Source organism: Chroicocephalus ridibundus, chromosome 5 (assembly GCF_963924245.1).
Source record: "Chroicocephalus ridibundus chromosome 5, bChrRid1.1, whole genome shotgun sequence".
NCBI lineage: Eukaryota > Metazoa > Chordata > Aves > Charadriiformes > Laridae > Chroicocephalus > Chroicocephalus ridibundus.
This window is the reverse complement of record NC_086288.1, coordinates 59,492,205-59,510,719: the sequence shown is the minus strand read 5'-3', so window position 1 is coordinate 59,510,719 and position 18,515 is coordinate 59,492,205. Positions and strand designations below refer to the sequence as shown.

At 37.6% G+C, this 18,515-nt stretch overlaps 1 protein-coding gene across 6 annotated transcripts in view; it reads left to right on the top strand.

The window, feature by feature from the left end:
• Positions 1 to 315: 315 nt before the first annotated feature.
• The window catches only part of FAM184B (family with sequence similarity 184 member B), a 46,416-nt gene continuing 28,216 nt past the window's right edge, over positions 316 to 18,515 (top strand). For all 6 annotated transcript variants that reach the window (XR_010071252.1, XR_010071253.1, XM_063336132.1 and 3 more), the window contains exon 1: positions 316 to 1,097. Coding sequence is in view for 4 of the 6 variants with exons in the window: in XM_063336132.1 (XP_063192202.1) it covers positions 963 to 1,097 (135 nt within the window). In the remaining 2 variants the exon portion in view is untranslated. The remainder of the gene's footprint in view (positions 1,098 to 18,515) is intronic.

Below are 18,515 nucleotides of genomic sequence, written 5' to 3'. Positions count from 1 at the left end.
TCCTTCCCCTTTCTCTTCTAGACTTGTTTAAACGTGTCCACTAACCATTTTCTTGTTGCATAACATTTTACGGAAGCATTCTTCTTTAAAAATCCCATTACCTTAATAGCTTGCCTTTTTTTTTTTGTGCGCTTTTTTCTGCCTTTTCTGCCCTTTTATTTATTTTTTACATATAGAAGCCTAGTCTCTTTGAAGAGAGGAAATGACTTGCAGATGAAAAAGACGTGACCTGTAATATTGTCAGTTTTCCTCTGGCACCTTTCCAGTGCCTTTAGTGTAACTGAGGGGAACTGACCAGTCTCCTTGGATCAGGCAGACCGGTTCCTGCCTGGACAATGCTCCCGGGCTCAGCTGTGCTCAAGTGTGCCTCTTAGCTGGAAGAACTGCTTCAATCTGCTTTCAGCTGAGCAGCAAAAATTGAACAAGGTCTTCTTCATCTCTTTATTGGTCCATCCGGACTTAGAGAGGATTGCCAAAATAACAGAGCTTATAAAAGGTGCCAACACCGTCGTCTCTGATGACCTCTGCAATCCTTTGGCAGCCCAAGAAAGCAACATGATTTAATCTGCAGAAGATCTCTCTATCACATCCCCAGCAACGTCTGTGCTGCTGCCTGTATGGCTGGCTCAGCGTCCCCTGTGGGGAATTTGTAGCATCCAGCCACTGGCGTCTTCTCCTGGCGGAAGCTCAACCATTTGAAGAGAAGGGGAGGGAAAAAAAAAACGATCAGGATGTTTGCACATGCTGTTCTCTGCCTCCTCGCCTGGGTGTTCTGTTGAAGGACTAGGACGTCTGCACAGAAGGGAGAGCAGCGGCGGCTGGAGCTTGCCCTGTTTGGGGCTGAAGTTTCTCCAGCGCTATGGGGGTTTGAGTGCCTGCAGAGCGCCGGGGGAGGCCAGCGGCAGGGACAGATCGCGCTACCCGGAGCGTACGCACACAGACTTGATTAAAATTCAAGCCTAATGGCCTCTGGCATAAACAAGATTCATCAGCCCGGGACTTGCAATGGATCTAAAGCCGCTCGCAGCAGCTCGGCAGAGGAATGCAATCAGGAAATGCACATGAAAATGTGCAAGAAGATTGCCCAGCTCACTAAGGTAAGTCTCGCTGTTGCAGCCTTCCCAGGGAGGTGAGGCTGCCCTGGCCGGGGGCGGCGGCGCTGGCACCGAGCTGCCTGCTCTGATGGCCCTGAGAGGAGGGAAGAGAAACCGGTCCTCTCTTTTAAGGCGGTTCCTGAACACATCGGTGTGCACAAACTTCCTTTCAAACGGTTCCCCCTGGGGTGCTACAACCGTAGGGCTCGCCTTTGTTGCTGAAGACCGACGTCTCGCACTTAACCGCTCTAATTAGCGTGCAAGAATAGCGAGATGAGCTCAAACTCTGCGAAGACATAGGGTTTGTCGGTATGCTGCTCAGAGGGATTGACGGTATCCGCTTTTTTCCAGAATTACAAAAACGGCAGTTTCATTTGCGTTTTATAGGTTCTCGAGTAATATTGTTGCAGAACTACAGGCGAACTGTGGTACTAAAGTACAGTATTACTTGTTGTCTTGTACTTATTTGTTCTTGATGCGTGTAGGAGATACTTTAAATGACCTTCCTAAAAGACCGGAGTTAGAGAAGAGGCAGGACATTACGTAGTATATTGTAGTAAAACTTTTAGTCAATACCGAGCTATACTACTAAATATTTTTAACATTTTTCACACCATATTAAGAACTAAGAGAAAATCTGTAGGAGGTGGCACTTACTTTTTAAGCTATTCTTATGCTGCACCTTTGTCGGTGAGAAAAAGCTATTTCCTACTTGCTAGTCCAGATTTTACATGTTCTGTAACCTCACTGCAATTGGTCAAGACAATTTAGCAATGAAAAAAACACCAAAAATACATGTCAAACAATAAGAAATCGTTAAGATGTTCAAGTTAGAATGGCTTACTAGTTACAGTAACATTATTCTCATCAAATGATGGCTGTATGTGATAATGTATATCATGTATATGAATACATACACAAGTGCTACCTATATTTACACATATACTTGCTATATTGTACTTACTGTCCTATATCAATATTTACTTTACCGGTGCTTTGCTTGTATAATAGTATTTGTGCACAATCTGATCCTTACTTTTTGCCTATGAATGCACACATTACTCTTCAAGGTACATTTTCATACTGTAGTAATTGAAAGAAAACTGTCCAAATGAACGTCAATTGTTTTTATTATTTTGATCATAGATATTTTTGAGCAATTAAGTCTGTAAAAATTCTTAGAGAGAAGCACTTTCTGTTTATTGATAACATTCCTGATTTTTCAACCATAGTGAACAGTACATGAAAGATGACTGCAAATTAGATTAAGATGTCCTGAGTTGTTCCCTTGTTTTCTGTCTGGTACTCACTTGCTATCTTTGATCAGTTTTGCCCATTAAGTAATATTTGTCTGTAAGTATCACTCAAAAAAATCACAGTATTAACTTTTCCAATAGAAAAGCAATGGCCGTATCTATTAATAGATAGCCTATATGTCACAGTTACAAGAGTTGAGGAGTCACCAGCTCCCTCTTTCTGGGTGATCCATTTCTCAACAGCAGACTTTGAGCATATTGATGAGATCTGTGCAAAGAAACACTTGTTCAAAATTTTCAACTCTCAAGCAACTAATTTTCTGTAGAGATTTCTGTGCTTTCCTTTTTATATAAAGTGATTCTTTTTAAAGCCTCTCTAATTGCAACTCAATTTTGAGGAAAAAATATCCTTTCTGAAAACTCTTACATTACTTTACAAAGCTTGTCTTTGAGTTGGGGAAGAAAGTTCTATCTTAGCAGCAAAAGGGGGAGAAAAAATCACCCAGTGCAAGGGATCTTGGAAAAATTTTATTGTGGTGTTTTTTTCAGATGTTCTTGCTAAATTTCTACTGTTAAAATGTGGGTGGGGTAACTTCTTTTAATAGAATTTCCCCTCTGGATACTTTTCAGTCATCTGAAATAAAGATGATTTATACTTGAAGCTCAAAAAAGTACTTCTGAAAAGCAAATAATTCTGTTTTGGAATGTGGCCTTTAAGAACCAATTTTCTGTGCAATAACACTACACTTATAGAGAACTTATGGCAGAACTGGAATTTTGTTCATAAGCTTTCCCTTCTAAGTTCTTCGTAGACTAATGCTGTACCAACAGCAAACATCTGAGAAGTAAAATCTGAAACCAGATTAGCTGAAAAATGGCTATATGGAAAATTTGTCATAATCATTTTGGACCTAGGAACTTTGAGAGCTCCCTTTCAAAACACCGTTTTCTTGGCTATATTGCAGTCAGGATGATTATAAGAAAATCCTTCCTAACTTTAAATTGCCTCTAGTGCTTTCCTTTCTCATTTCTAAGCTAGTATGCAATACTGCTGTCTGTTGTTATGCAGCTGCAGCTTCCTGTCCCAGTGATGTTAGATTTTCATTGATGGGGATATAATGATTATAATGATCTAATTACTCATCCACTCCTCATTGTGCCAGGAGAAATGAATACAAAATATTTAAATTAGGTACAGGATACAGAGCTTGATTTACACATTCTGTTTCTTTGTTACATAGTCAGTAGTGTCCACCTCCTACTCTCAAAGGCAAAGGAGGGGCGTGCAAAGGCATCAACAGCAGAACCAAACTGGTTGAAGTGATCGAGTTTCCATTGTTGCATGAAGCGCTGTTTAAATTGTAAGACATGGGTTGGTACAGGGAACCCCCATAGGTAATCGGGACACAGAGATCCCGAAAGATTTTCCCATGCTACTGTCCTGCTATTTCTGCTTTTAGAGAGGTAGAATAATAGTAAGCTTTCATACCTTCAGTCATGCATTTTTCTGTTCTGCACCTTTTTGGTTGTGGCAGCAAAAATACAAACCTCTAGAAATATTTCAATTGCTTTGGGCAGCAAACTACTGCTTTTTGTAGCCCATTTATCAGCATTTTTAGATGCCTGGCCCTTTTCACAAAGATTGACTTTTTCCACTGTTGACTTGTAGAACATACTTTGTTTTTCCACATAGAGCTATCACAATGAGCAAAACCAGTGAATGTACTGTAAGCTCAGTTAGGCTCCGTGTTCTGCTCTGCCCCACTCTTCACAAAAGTAAGGTGGCCTTTGCATTTCAAGGCAGAATTGGCCACAGATCCTTGTTTACCGTTAGACATCTGTCTGCCCACATTTGAAGTACACTAATGAAAATATGGCAGGTTTTATTATGAATTGTACAGTTGAGGTTTTGCTTTTAAAGCCTCAGCTCACAGTGCTAAATGAACACGTGGGACAACGAGGTTTTGTTTGAAAAGATATGGATATATTTTAAAAGGGGTATATTAAAAATGGCAAACCGATTTTTTTTTTTTGCTCCCACGGATGCAGGTAAAAAGTTTAAAAGCCCTGGTAGGATTAGTCAGTTTGGATGAGAGCTGTTTAGGCCTTCTGAATTTTGACCTTAAAATCAGATAACATTGCAGCTATTTCCAGATGAGCTGTGCTTTGATTTATGAACTTACAGAAATTAAAATGGAAACATTCTGCTTGCAAATGGGAATGTCCATTTGTAGTTGTCATTCACATATACAAATCACACATTTAGTTGGTAGGTACCTTTCTGCAACACTAGTGCATTCAATTAATAGGGACTTGAAGTTAGGGTATTTTAATGATTGTAGCAGAATGCATGACTTTGTACCAGTAATTAAGTTTAGACTTCTCCATCAAACATTGGACACTTGGTGTGCTGTTTTCTGCTTGCAAGGTCTTTGTATTTCTGATCTGTTTAGGAATAACATCGAGTTTAAATGGACTTCTATAAGATGTGTTGGGTGTCACTCCCTGCTGCCTCAAGCTACGTATTTCTAACACCCATTTGCTAGTATGTGGTTTTCATGTGCTTATGGATTCTCAGGACAGTCCTTTTTACTTGAGATAGGATGAGAAATTCAAATGAACTGTTGAAGACGAGTGCTGAGGAGAGTGGATCAGCTTTCACTGAAAAGGCAGTTCAGGCAGGGCTGGCAAGAACTAGATATGCTGCAGATATCCATGTTATTCAGGCTTCTTTTCAGACCTCTGCCAGAGGGGCTCAAACCAAGCCTGCTGTTCTGGACTGCAGTTCTGGAACCAAGCCTAATATGAATAACTAAGATGGTGACATTACTTGGTGATCAGAGAGCTACTGAAGCCACAAAACAGTTCTGTTTCCTTCTTAGAGACAAATTCCTGGATACCAATGGAGGAGTGTTTTTAATGAGAGTAGATAGTTACCCTCAAACTCATTTTCCCTAGGGGTTCATCTGACTCTATATTGGGAATTTGGGAGCCTTGTTGTAAGATGCACATTTTAAATTGCAGTATTTCTGGTCAAGTAGATTGTTAGTCAAAAAATCAAGCAGTCTGGCAAGAATTTTGTATATGTATGTTGGATACTGTGAGTCTTAACAGAGGAAGAGAGTGCCAACACAGGGAAAAGTTAGTTGCTGGTAAAACACAATTAAGAACCTTTTTTCCTTCAGGGGAAAGAAATGTCAAAGGGGAGCGAGCGTGCTCCTCTCCTCGAAGCAGCAGCATAGGCAGATGTTCCTTAATAACTCTATGTGGAGCAGTTGAAAAAGCTATACACTCCGCTGCTTATCACCACCAGTCACCCAGGAGGTTTATTGCCCCTCAGCTCAGTCAGCAGGGTAGAAAATATGAAAAATATTTAATAAGCTTTAGTGGAAATTCATCCAGATAAGCAAAACCCACTTTCATTAGTTATTTAAGGAAGGATGTCTGACTTTTGCAAAGGAGTGTATGAGATATATGCTCATATTTAGTTCTATTAGCTTCACTGTATGGGTGGAAATTTACAGAATTAGCAAGTGTCCTGGTATGTGTGTGAGGGCATAGACTGTTTACTCCACTCCAGTGTCTTGCAGCATGGTTGCAGATCTTTTAACCTTTCCTGGTTTATTTGCCATTAAAATAAATGGTTGATAGGTTTAGGAATGAAATATGATCAAATTCTAATGGCTTATTCTGGAAGCACCTATCAGCTCAGCAACTGGAACGAAGTACCCCTGTTGTCTACTCATGTTCCTAGTTGAAATACATTGCCTTTTTCACATAGTTTAAGCTAAGTTTATTGACCTTATTTACTGTGATGTGTTAACTGTACTCAGTAACCAATGCTTACAGTGGCTCAGCTGATGTGCAGTTAGTTGTTATGCTATTAGAGCTCTCCTGTGTGCTTGAGGCTTTTTGATCTCAGTTCTCTAGAGAGGTATTCAATATTCTACAGAAATGAAGCAAAATGGAACAGCATAAAAGCTAGGATTGTGCTTTTGGAGCAACAATATTTTTCCTTTGGGCAAGGAATATAAAAACTGATTTTCATGTAGGCAGAGAGAGAATCTTTTTATAAAGCTGCTTAAATTATGTACTAACAAGACTAACAAAGTCAGCTATCAGTATCTCCCATGTACTTCACTTTATGATGTATTTGTTTTCATGATTTTTATGTACAATTTTCTGTCGGGATTTCAAGGCTAGCGTTATTTTTGCCTACCAGCTGACAAAAATGTGCAGACTAAGATGTCTTAACGTGTCATCACTACATTTTCCCTACAGAACTAAAAAGGAATTCCTGGATAATGAAATCCATGTGCAATGTTATGTTGATCAACTAGTCAAAAGCAGTATTAAAACTACTATTTCTATTAGGAATGAACCCAGAATCTTATTATTTGGATGGCTAGATGTTGTCATTTAAATTAATTCAAGGTATAAGAATGACATGTATGTATTGGAATTACAAATTTGTCCCTGACTATACCAAGTTTGCAGAAAATCTGGCAGCCTTAGTAACCAACAACTCAAAGGTACTTTATAATGGAAACTGATTTCAAGTCACCTTTTCGAGGAACCCTAGTTAATGTTTATATACAAAATATTGTGCATTTTATTACTATGCGCATTACAGGCAATAGGTTATAAAATATTTAGCAATACATTAATTGCACAAAAGAAAATTGCAAGGTTATAGTTTTTTCATGTTCTGTCTTTTCTTCATGGGTAATGTATAAAAGTACCATTTTCAGTGACACTATATCTGTACCTGTTTCCTAACATTTTCTTTAAGCAGTATGTAGAAGCCAATATTTTACAATTGAGAAGATTATACCCAGTTAGAAGTCAGTGCCAACTCAGCTTAAGACACTCTCACTTAAATTTTCTAAAGCTATTTATTTAGACTTTTGAGCACTTCAGCATTGTGTATGGTATATAAAATACTTTTTTTCCGTAAAGTATCCTGTTCTTTTTTCCTCGAAGTCATGTCTTTGTTAGGTAGAAGAGTGTTTATGTTTTAATAAAACAGCTGTTACAGTGAGGTAGAACTGCCACCTCTACAGTCAGATCTTAAACACATCAGCTGTCTCACTGTAACAGTTCACTTGTTTTTGCTGCATGTACACAACCAGGCTGTCTCTATGTGGTGCTGAAGACCACTTAACCTGTGCTTTTAGTAGGAACAGACAGGCATGTGAGTTTTTCTTGCTTGTACTTAACGCGGTCAGGAAGTGTGTGAATGCAGTTGGTCTGGTACCAAGGCTAAGTTAATTTATCCTGCCTCCCAGTGGGGCACGGTAGCTCAGGCACGGCTGTGCTGCTTCAGACTTGGCATTTTACTTAATGTAAATTCAGTTGTCTTCCAAAGGGCTTGAAGGCACCAGAACACATATAACCCTGTTACTGAGGAAGTACTGTCTTTATTTCATAATTGGGATTTTTCAAATAGTGTGGTTTTTTTCTTAAGTTAATGACTGCAGTGAAATTCATCTGAAGTAAGATTGTACTTTTTTAATGTAGTTGTCATTCAGAACTTTGTATGACTTGGCCTTTAGGCACTTAAACACAGTTTTAACTTAAAACAGGTTTCTGTCAGAAAGGTCTGCTGTTTTAATTATCTTTGGAAGCTACAGCGTTTGGTTCTGACTATGCACTGACATTTAGAGGGTTATATAAGAGCTACCTACAGATGTAAATATCAGATTACAGTTTAATATTTTGCTTTTTTCATTCAGGAGGAGAGAACTACTAGAATTTGATAACAGGACTGTTAAGAACAATAGCTGGCGCTTTTAAATGTTTTTACTAAGATGTTGATATACCTTAGTATTTTATAAAAAAGAAGTTATTGTCTCAGAAGTACAGGACAGGCAGTCTTGGCAATGCACGTTACAGTCATTGTCCCCTGATTTTCAAGATGAGGGATGTGTAGGGGAGAACACTACAGCTCCCTGCCCACTTGTGCACCCAGATGTGTGAATGCAGTCAGAGTGTGGCCAGGGAGTATAGTCAAGTCGGAGTAGTGACAAGTGCCTCTTGGTCATCCAGTGGAGTCATTGTTCATGATATAAACATGGTGCTGTCAAAGACTTGTGTGACTTAAAGCTTTAAATTGTAATGCTTAAAAATTTAAAATTAAAGCATAATTAAAAATTAGCATAAGCGCTAATATTTAGACTAGACCCTTATCACAGAATCATAAAATAATTTGGGTTGGAAGGGACCTTTAAAGGTCACCTAGTCCAACCCCCCTGCCATGAGCAAGGACATCTTCAACTAGATCAGGTTGCTGAGAGACTTGCTCTATTCGCATTTAGACCAATTTAAATTTCCCAGACTGTTTCCACGTTTTCTGTTGGTTAAATTGTCGTGGTTTTCTCATCATTGATGCAATCTCAAGAGGTGTCCAGCATATACTTAATACGCATGTGCTTAATAAGAATGTCATCCTGGAATGGGAATGTGAGTAGTGGCTGTATTCAGTCTAGATCCATTGCATAAAAATCACATAGTTACATGAGTAATGGTGTGGTATTGTGTTGTGTATTATTATGTAGCCCTTTAACTACATAATAATGTGTTTATTCCAGTTCCTATGATACTACTTTGAAAGGGAGGAGAGAATCTGAAAGAAAAATGTCTTTTAAAAAATATTGTATGCTGAGGTCCATCTGAGCCAGCAGCTTGTCTCTGATGGTGCCCAGAGAGTTACAGGACTATGGCATGCCTCTAGTGCACTTATGTAAAGTATTCTCCCTGCCTCCAGTGATTTGTGTGAGTTTTCCAGAGACTACCAAAGTATCAACGACAGTACTTAATAGCCCTGACTGGATTTTTATTCAATAAATTTGTCCAATCACTTCCTGAAACCATATGACTTTTTAGTATTACAGATGTCCTATGTACAGGATGTCTGTACATAGTTGAATATAACATGATATACTGTCTTCCATTTGTTTTGACCTGCCACCTCGTAGCTGTTTTGTAGTTTATATACGGAAAAAGGTGATGAGCGATCATTTGGTATTTACCTTCTCCATTATACTTTTGACTGTAGGGATGGCAGAGCCGAGGTTCAGTTTGAGATGAAGATACTTTAATTTAACACTCTTTATGTGTACTGTATGTCCAAGCTGCTAGTGTAATCAGTAGAGCCTAGAGAGTAATTTAGTAGACCAACCATTAGGGACTGAACTCAGTTTCATCAACTGTCTAAAACTAATGTCATTTGAGATTTAAGCATAATCTGCCTGGTTCCAGAAAAGCATAGTTATCCTGCAAAGCGTGTGGCATATTTGTCAACTCCTGTGTGGATGTTTCAGGTGCCTATGGCATCTTAAATGGCACCAGATCTCAGAGATTAGGCAAGTGAGTCAGGACATCAGTGTCTGCCTCAGTGAGCTGAATCGCTCTCAGGTCTCTGTCAGCTTTACTGACTGGATCTCTGTTGGTGTACTATAATGGGAGTTTACACAAATGGCACATCAGTGAACACCTAACTCCCAGTATTTTAATGTCTAAGAAAGTTATCTCATGTTCCCTTCTTAGCTGTGTCTCTTTCAGACGTGGAAAGTCATGCTTTATTGTGTTACTTCTTGCATGGAAGCTTTCGTCATGATTGATTATTCTTGTTGCTTTTAACTATACCTTTTTTCAATTCACTGAGGTTCTTCTGCAACTTCCTGTAGTCAACTATCACTTTTGATATTAATTTATTTTTCAAAATATTAATGGATATATTCAGTAGGATAGCTGTACAGCACTCTAGAGACTCTATTCATGATGTCTGTTATGAAAACTGACTATTCTCTCTGAGTAGAGAATATATTTAGTTGTAACAAAATAAAAGTATGAACTGCATATTATTAGAATGAGAAAACTGCAAGGCAATTGAAATCTCCACAGCCCCTAGAATACTGCGCTTTTCTTTCTTAGAAGTGTATACATAATAAACTGGGAAGAAAAAAGTGACAATCCTTTGTCAACATAGCTGCAGCAGAGGGTCTGTGAAACTTTCACATATATTCCCACTGTTGAATTTGCCTACAGCAGCAAAGATCTTAAATTTTGGTGCCTGCAGTAGTAGAAACCGGTATTATTAATTTATGGGTACCTGAGGGTTTTGATGGTTTCATTTCCTAATTAGCAAAGTATGTAGAACATATAAAGAAATATTTTTAAATTTTAAAAATTCCTCTGTCAGAATTTCACCTGCAAACTACAGGAGAGTAAGAATTTGATCTAATCTGTATAATGCTTTAGTCTGGATTAGGAAGAAACAGGCCTCATTTTATCTGTGTTTATCACAGATCTGCGTCAAAGGCAAAACCTGCAATAAACATTGTGTTTTAAATAAATTATAATATTTCTCTCCACAAAAAGATTTATTTGGTTGGGAAAATCTGTTTCACCCTGGGCTGTAATTAAATAAATGATTCTACAGTTGATATTTGCAAGATTTCCAAATTCTACTGTATATAAAGTAAGGAAATATTTGAAAAACAGGAATCAAATGAGAACTTACTTGATGAATTTGTTTGTTTACTGCATTTATTGTAAAATTGGACAATGTTGCTTTATCATAATTTGTAACAAGGTTTTTAAACATGTTTTGGAAGAATAAAGTTTCAGATAAATATCTAGAATCGTAAAAAAACCCCAACTCAACCCTTTAAAAGCATTGAACATATTTCTGCAATTTTAGAGATCTTAAAAATTCTGGGATATAATGAAACATTTTCACAAAATTGCATGCTTATTTGGCAAATGAATTCTGTCACCACTGTATTTTGATCTGGTTTATGAGATACATTAGCTCATATTTTTGAAGCATAATAGAGGTGAAATTTCTGGGATATAAACCTATCAAGCTGTCCTATATATTTTAGATATGTTACAAAAACCAGACAGCTAAATTACCAGTGAATTACATGGAAATAAGGCCTTTTTATTCTTTTTGTTGACACAGAATTGTTGACTTCACTTCTGCACTAAAAATTCACCTGGACTGCAATGACCTTAAAATGGACAGACAGAGGGCGTAGATAAAGATGTGACTTGTATTTAACAAATCTTCTATTTCTTGCATGTTATCTATCTAAAACAGCTTCCTAAAATGGATTTGTACTCATCCAAGACTGTAAAAGTCAAAGATTTATGGGCATATTTGAGATATTAAGGAGCTATGCAAGAATTTCACCAAGACAGAGATTACAAAAGGTCAACAGATAGGACTCTGAAATCAAGTCAGTTTGGCCTTTCTGCTTGTCTGCGTATGTGTGTGTGTTGATTTACTATATCAATGAATAAGCATAATCTTTTCAAGTGTTTTCATCTAGTTACGTGTGTTTTAATAGGTAGAAATTTTACCTAATTTAACTTTTACTGAAAAATAATGTTATCCTCTCTGTCAGCATTTGAATACACTTAACCTGGTAAATACACTCAGGATGAATTTGATTCACTGCCGGGAGAACAAAAAAATAGAAATATATTTCATGTCAATGTCATGCTGACTGATTTCATTAATTCTGGTTTTTAATTGCAGACAAAATCTACAAAAAATAGTGGTGCTTTTGATATTTAAGTTTTGCAAAATTATTTCAAAGTTATGGAGAAAAGGGTTTTGGCAGATAAGATACAACATGAATCAGAAACTAAACAAAAGGTTTATAACATATTGTAGGGAGGCAGCTGCTACAAAGATCTGGGCTAGAGCTTGCAGTATTTCCCATATTAATTAATGATCTGGAAGTAAACATAAACAACATATTAAAATTAACAGATGATACTAACTCAAGGGGAATCATAAACACCTAAACAAGATGGAAAGAAAAAAGGAATATAGATGGAAGACAAAATAAACTGCATTCAGTTTAGAAAAAAGCTTGTTTTTCCAAAATCCTGCATCAAAGCTGATGTGCATGGTAGCTGTATGCCCACTATCTGTTTTGGTTTGTAAAGTGTTGGCAAAACAACATAAAGTGGGTGTACAGAAATGAAGACAATATGAAGTGAGACATTACTGCAGGATGGGAAGAAACCCCAGAGAACAGAGAAACAGAGGAAAAGTAATCCATTTCAGCCTCTGAGGATTAAAACTTGTCTCTTCCCTCTGTATGGGACTCTATTTTAGCTCTACAGAGGAAGGAAGAGCTGGGAAGTTGGCTCTGCAGAAGAAAAAATAACAAAACAACCAGTCAAACACCTGAAGCAATTCACTTCTATTACCTGATTTAGACAACTGTATTGGAAAGGGAAACATTGTCCTTTGGAGGCACCTGTCTTTCTCCATTGATTAACCTAGATTAGATGTGTAATGATGAACTGGATGATGTTAAGTGAGATGAATCCCATCTCTTGTATGCAGGATACATCCTTCTGAGAATGAAATGCACAGGGTTTTTCTCATTTCCTTGCAGTAATTACCAGTGGCCTCCTCTGACCTTCTTCTGTGGTAGCTGTGTTTCAGAACAACCAGTTGTTGGATGGGGCTTTGAGCAGCCTGGTCTAGTGGGAGGTGTCCCTGCCCATGGCAGGCGGATTGGAACTAGATGATCTTTAAGGTCCCTTCCGACTTAAACCATTCTATGATAAATGAGGGACAGCTGGATGTCTCTTTAGTAAAATTTAGGCCAAGGCTAATTTTATATTCAATCATACTTGAGAGATCAAGTGCAATACGTAGACTGCTAAACTAAGGTTTTCTATGTTCGGTATTGCACCACACTAGGCATAAAAATAAAAAAGTAAAAAATGGGAATGCATAAATGTGCCTGTGGGATTTCCCTGTATAAAATTTAAACTAAAAGGGGAAAAAAAAAAAAAAGGAGAGGCAGAAAGAGGCAAAAAACATGCCAAAAGACATTAGAAACCTATAGAGATTTTATGCCTGTAGTTTCTTAATACGTTTTAATATCTCAGTGTAATTTTGGACTGACTGTAATACATGGTAGCTGTAGGAAAAATGGCAATACATTCAAATTTTAAGAATGTAAAATCAACTTTCCCTCTTCCTAGTGTGAATCTCTAGATACGGAAAACCACAAATACTATGGATAATGTGGGACATTTAGGGGGGTGAGACTCTGCACAGTGAGCTTCTGTCTGAGAGACATCAGATCATCTAAACACAAGCAGATTTCGTACAGAGCCTTTGGCTACCTCTGTGCTGTGCCCCGCTTCCACCCCTCCAGGATCTGAAAGACTTTATTAACGTGGTTGAAGCAATGGGTGAAAGGATTTAGATTGACCCTGCACTAACAGAGAATCTCCTGAAGCAAAATCCTTTTTTAGTACAGTAATTAGGATTCATTCCAGTGCAGGACACAAGTAATGCAGCTCTTCTGAGGCCTGAGGAGCTGTGGAAACCAGCTTGGGTTGTTGTGGCCAGCCAACACAGGGGAGAGCTGATGGAGTTTCCTGAACTTGAGCTAAGGCTATGACAAGCCAGTTGCATGTGTTTGCAGCATGATGCTGGGACATCTGATCTGGCTTTTCATAGAACTTGTATCTTCAAATCTCATTTGTTTCTGGTTATAGTTTCCAGAGCTAAAAGCAGATGTACCGTTTTCAGCGAGAGGCTGGCACTGTGAGCTGTATCTGGATTCTCAGCTCTGACTTTGAGCTCAGTAACTCCATTGAACATAAGTTGGCCTGGAATTCTTTGCATCTCTGACTTTGTTCATTCATTATCCATGCCTGCTACGTGTGGATAGATAGAAATTTGAGGGTTGAGAGATTTTTGAAAAATATTTTTAGTAATTTGTTGACAGCAAAAGGCTTGAAAGAAGGTATTTTCGTTGTTTTATAAGTGACAGTCAATACTGTGTTGGTCTGTGTTGATTCAAGATAATTTTAATGTACTGTCATAGTGACTGGATAAATGAATCATGAACTTTATATTTCTTATAAAAAGAAATGTACTTTATAACATTTTTCTAATGGGTGGAATGGTAGCAGGCTATGTAATCTGAAAGCTCACAAAATAAACTTTTGATATTTCTCCCCACAACTCCAGCTTTTGAAAACAAAGTTATTTCATCTGGAGCTAAGCTTTCATTTCGGAGGGAAATAAATTACTTTAGCTTGTGTTTTTGCAAGGTTCTGAAGGCACACCTGGAAGACTAAAAAATCATAAGGCAAATTAAAAAAAAAAATCCATGTGATTTTAAAGAGATTTTTGTAATTTTAGGTTTTGAAACACTCCTCGATGTTTGGAATGCCAAGTTTTTTAAGGCTTTTCTCATATAAATACATAAATGGGTAATGTTATCAACAGTTGCTGCAACTATTTGGATGCATAAAATTATTCTTGTGCTTTCAGGAAGCCACAGAGGACAGAAGGAGAGATTTGAGACTTCACGAGGTCCTTGATCATATCTTACAGCCATATCATTCAGTTGAAATAAGCATAGGTGTAAAATTGGATCAGCACTGTAGCTAATTCTAGCCTCGGCCTGTACCTTAATTAAAAGACATTCTTCCATATTCAGTGTTAGAAAGAACAAAAGATACTTATTAAAGTATTAATTAATAAATTGTGGGAGTTGGTTTTATTTTCTAATCTGTATATTTACAGTGACAGAGGAGGCTAAGGGATATAGACCCATTTCTTTCGATAACTGAACTTACTTTTAATAATTTCTCTATCCTTTGCTTTAAGAGACCCTTTTAAGGTTGACATGTTTCACCTGCCAGTGAAGGTAAGATACTACTGCTACTAGTAAAAAGGAGGTGATGCGATCGCCTGGCCTCAGTGAGCCTGAAGCAAGCTAATTAGCAATCCAAACTTGTCTCCTTCCCTGCTTTGTTTAGAATGCTGCCAGGAGTAGCCTGTTTGGCACCCCCCTCCAGGGCCTTTTCTCATTCTTGTGTTTCTTTTTTTTCCTTTTTCCGTCATTAACAATTTGTGCCCACTAGCTTGGGCCTGAAGGAAGAACACTTATGATCTTTCGCCTTTCTTTGATTCTTCTTATCATCGTCAGCCCTCACCTTCCATACCAAACCGTCTCACTTCTTATTCAGATAGTAAAGAAGCCTGCTAGAACCATTTTTTTCATTATGATTGTCAGGTTCGTACAAGAGTAGTGTTTAACAGTAAGGTAGGAAGATAGAACAGTCGTCTTTGGTTTGAATGCATTAGCTTTGTCCTCACTGATGAGATGCAGTCGAATGTTTTCTTTTTTGTTATTTTACATTACCATAAAGAAAAGGAGAAGGGAAATGCCATTTAGATTTACAGCATTTGGAGGATAAAATAGGACTAATAAGATGTATTCATATTCATTGCACTGTTCATGTTGAAGTGTGTGTAATAGTGTTTTATATGGGGGATAAAATAGGAATAATAAGATGTATTCATATTCACTGCACTGTTCATGTTCAAGTGTATGTGTGTAATAGTATTTTTACCAACCTGTCATATAACTCTCAGTTGCTGTAAAATCAGTACAGTTTCCCAATACATTCAGTTTTGGAGAACTGTAAGGAGGCAGTAGTCGTTGGTATTATGCTAGTAACTCAAAGAGTAATACAGTGCTCTTTTCATTTGAAGGCAATTCTGTCTGTATTGTCAAACTGATCAATTTTAGAGCTGCTTTTAAAAAGCTGTTTATCAACACAACTGTTAAAAGATTTACACCACATTAGCCAGCAGTACGTGCACTTGCAAAGTACAGATGCTGAAATAATTTTTCAGTGTTTTTCCTTCCAGCACATAAAGTCCCAGATTCATCTCGCATAACTCCAGTTTCTTAAATGAAGTATCTGGAAGAGGAATATGGTAGCTATATTTGGTAGGGGGGTGAAAGGCAGGTGTGAGGGGCTTAAATTTCATAAAGTACAGGAGCAGCAACCCTCTAAAAATTAAATCTCTTAAGAAGGTTAAGATACTGAGGAATCAGTTTCAGCACTCAAGCTCGAAGATTAAATTTAAGGGCGTACATTTTCAAGTCAAAATTCTTCACTGTGGTTCTAGCCACTATTGAACAGAAGCGTAGAGCAGGGAGGCCGCTTTCTTCCATTCTTTTAGGTAACTCACTGAAGATGTTGGTGATGGCCTAATGCTCAGTGGAATTTGGGAAATCTCTATGATGAAGTCAGACTTTAGAGGAACTGAAATTCCATTGGCAGCTTGAACAGAACATAATATGAGATAGGCAGTGGTGATTTACTAGATAAATTAATCATTAAGAGTGGGTCTTTAGTCACAAAGTCCGAATGTTCATCTCTGTTTTGCCGGTGGAATTAAACACAGAAATGTGATCATCAACATCTGACCTAGTTAATTGAGGAGTTGCACAAACTAATTACTGGTCATTCTAAACCCGTGGGCAAAATTAATCTTCTCCTTTTAGTTTTTATGTCTGTCTCCTGAACAGTTAAGAAAGGTTCATAGAATGACTTTAGTTAGTGGCGAGAAGGAATCTGCTCAGTATGCTGCGACTATTTCTGTTTTAAAGGAAAAATAATTAAAAATAACAGAGAAGAATTAATAGCATGTAATCTAAGGCCCAAAAATATACATATCTAAATGTAGACAATGACTTCCTGTCTGCTTGTCGTCTGTAATATGATTCTGTTACTCTCTTTTGTCACACATTTATCCAGAAATACATCCAGACCATGTTTTGCATTTGTGACTTTTTAAGACTTCTGTACTTAATTCATCACCACCAGGGAGAAAGTTTACTACACGCAAGATATATTTGTGTGTTTACTTTCATTTATGGATGACTGAAATTTAATATGTTATTCATGTACAGATAGCACAAAAAATGGTTAGGCATAGCTAAGCAAATTCAGTAATTGTGGAGATATCCTCAGGGTTTATAAACACAGACCACAGACTTGAGACACTTAGTATGTTCTAGATGCCTCTTGGTCTCTCAGTTGAGGCTTTCCCTGAGGAAGGGTTGAAGATTACAGGGTCAAAATTCTAGTATAATTAAAGAATTAGTTGTGACCTTGCTTCTGTACTTATTTATGTACTTAAGACTATTATTTTCTCAAACATAGTCAAGGAATCTTTAGATTAACCTCTGTGGGTTTAGGCCAGACTCAGAAGTATCTGTCATAACTTGTACGCAAATTCCAAACCTAGCTGTGTAGATGAATAACTTCTCTCTAAAAATAAAAACTCCAAACAATCAAACAAGTGGAAAACCTCCACACATGTTAATACACAACATGTTGTTCTCCTTGATTTAGGTAACTATGTCCAGTAGAAACTGGATCAGCTCCCATGTGTTGTAATACAAGCATGCATCTTTTCAAGGCAGTTACTATGTTTTGCAATTATATGGAACTGTCTTGGAAGCTTAACATGCACATTTACCGGTTTTGACTATCAACTTTTCATTTCAGTCTACTGTGGGCTTCTAATAGCAATTTCTTTTCAAAACAATAGTAGCATGTTTGTACAACAGCTTCTGTGAGAGATCTTTGGTGTATGTCACGGGTAACAGATGAAGCCTGCTTGGGGTAATAATATGTCTTATAGTCATGAGAATTATGCTGCATTTTGTAGAAGATAATAAAGCATCAGAAGATTTAAATCAATTGTTTGAAAAAATTGCTTATTGTCATCAGAGGCTCACTCAAATCTGCTAAAACTTGGTTTCTGAGATTTATAGCTGTTACTGAAGTGAGGAAGAAACCCCGTTGCCTGAACACTTCTCAGAATCAAGGCAAAAGGTGCTTGCAGTCAAGTAATACCTATCCTGAAATGCTGACCAAGCTAACTTGCCAGGCATATGATTTCCAGGAGTACATCTTCAGTTGTGTTTTAGTTTCAGTCAGGAGTGTGAAATTTAATCCTCCTTGCAAACTTTCCTTTCGTTTACATCACAGAGTGATTTTGGTCCACATGAACTGGATGTCAGGACTTCAGGTTTCACTCTACAGATCTGCCACTACTGGTCCCCAGCACTTGCTAATGCTAAAGGCAACATGGCAGCTACTTCACCCGCACTGAAGGCTAGATGAACTGGACTATAAATATGGAGTCAGTTAGCTAGAGAAGGGTTCCTATTTAATTCCTTGTGTTAGAGATCAAACTAGAGTCATGAAGTAACAACTCGCCAAGAATAAAAAAGGAAATTTCTGACAAAAAGTGGAAAAAAAAAGAAGTCTTCTCACAGTATTATCTTCCTTCCCTATAAGG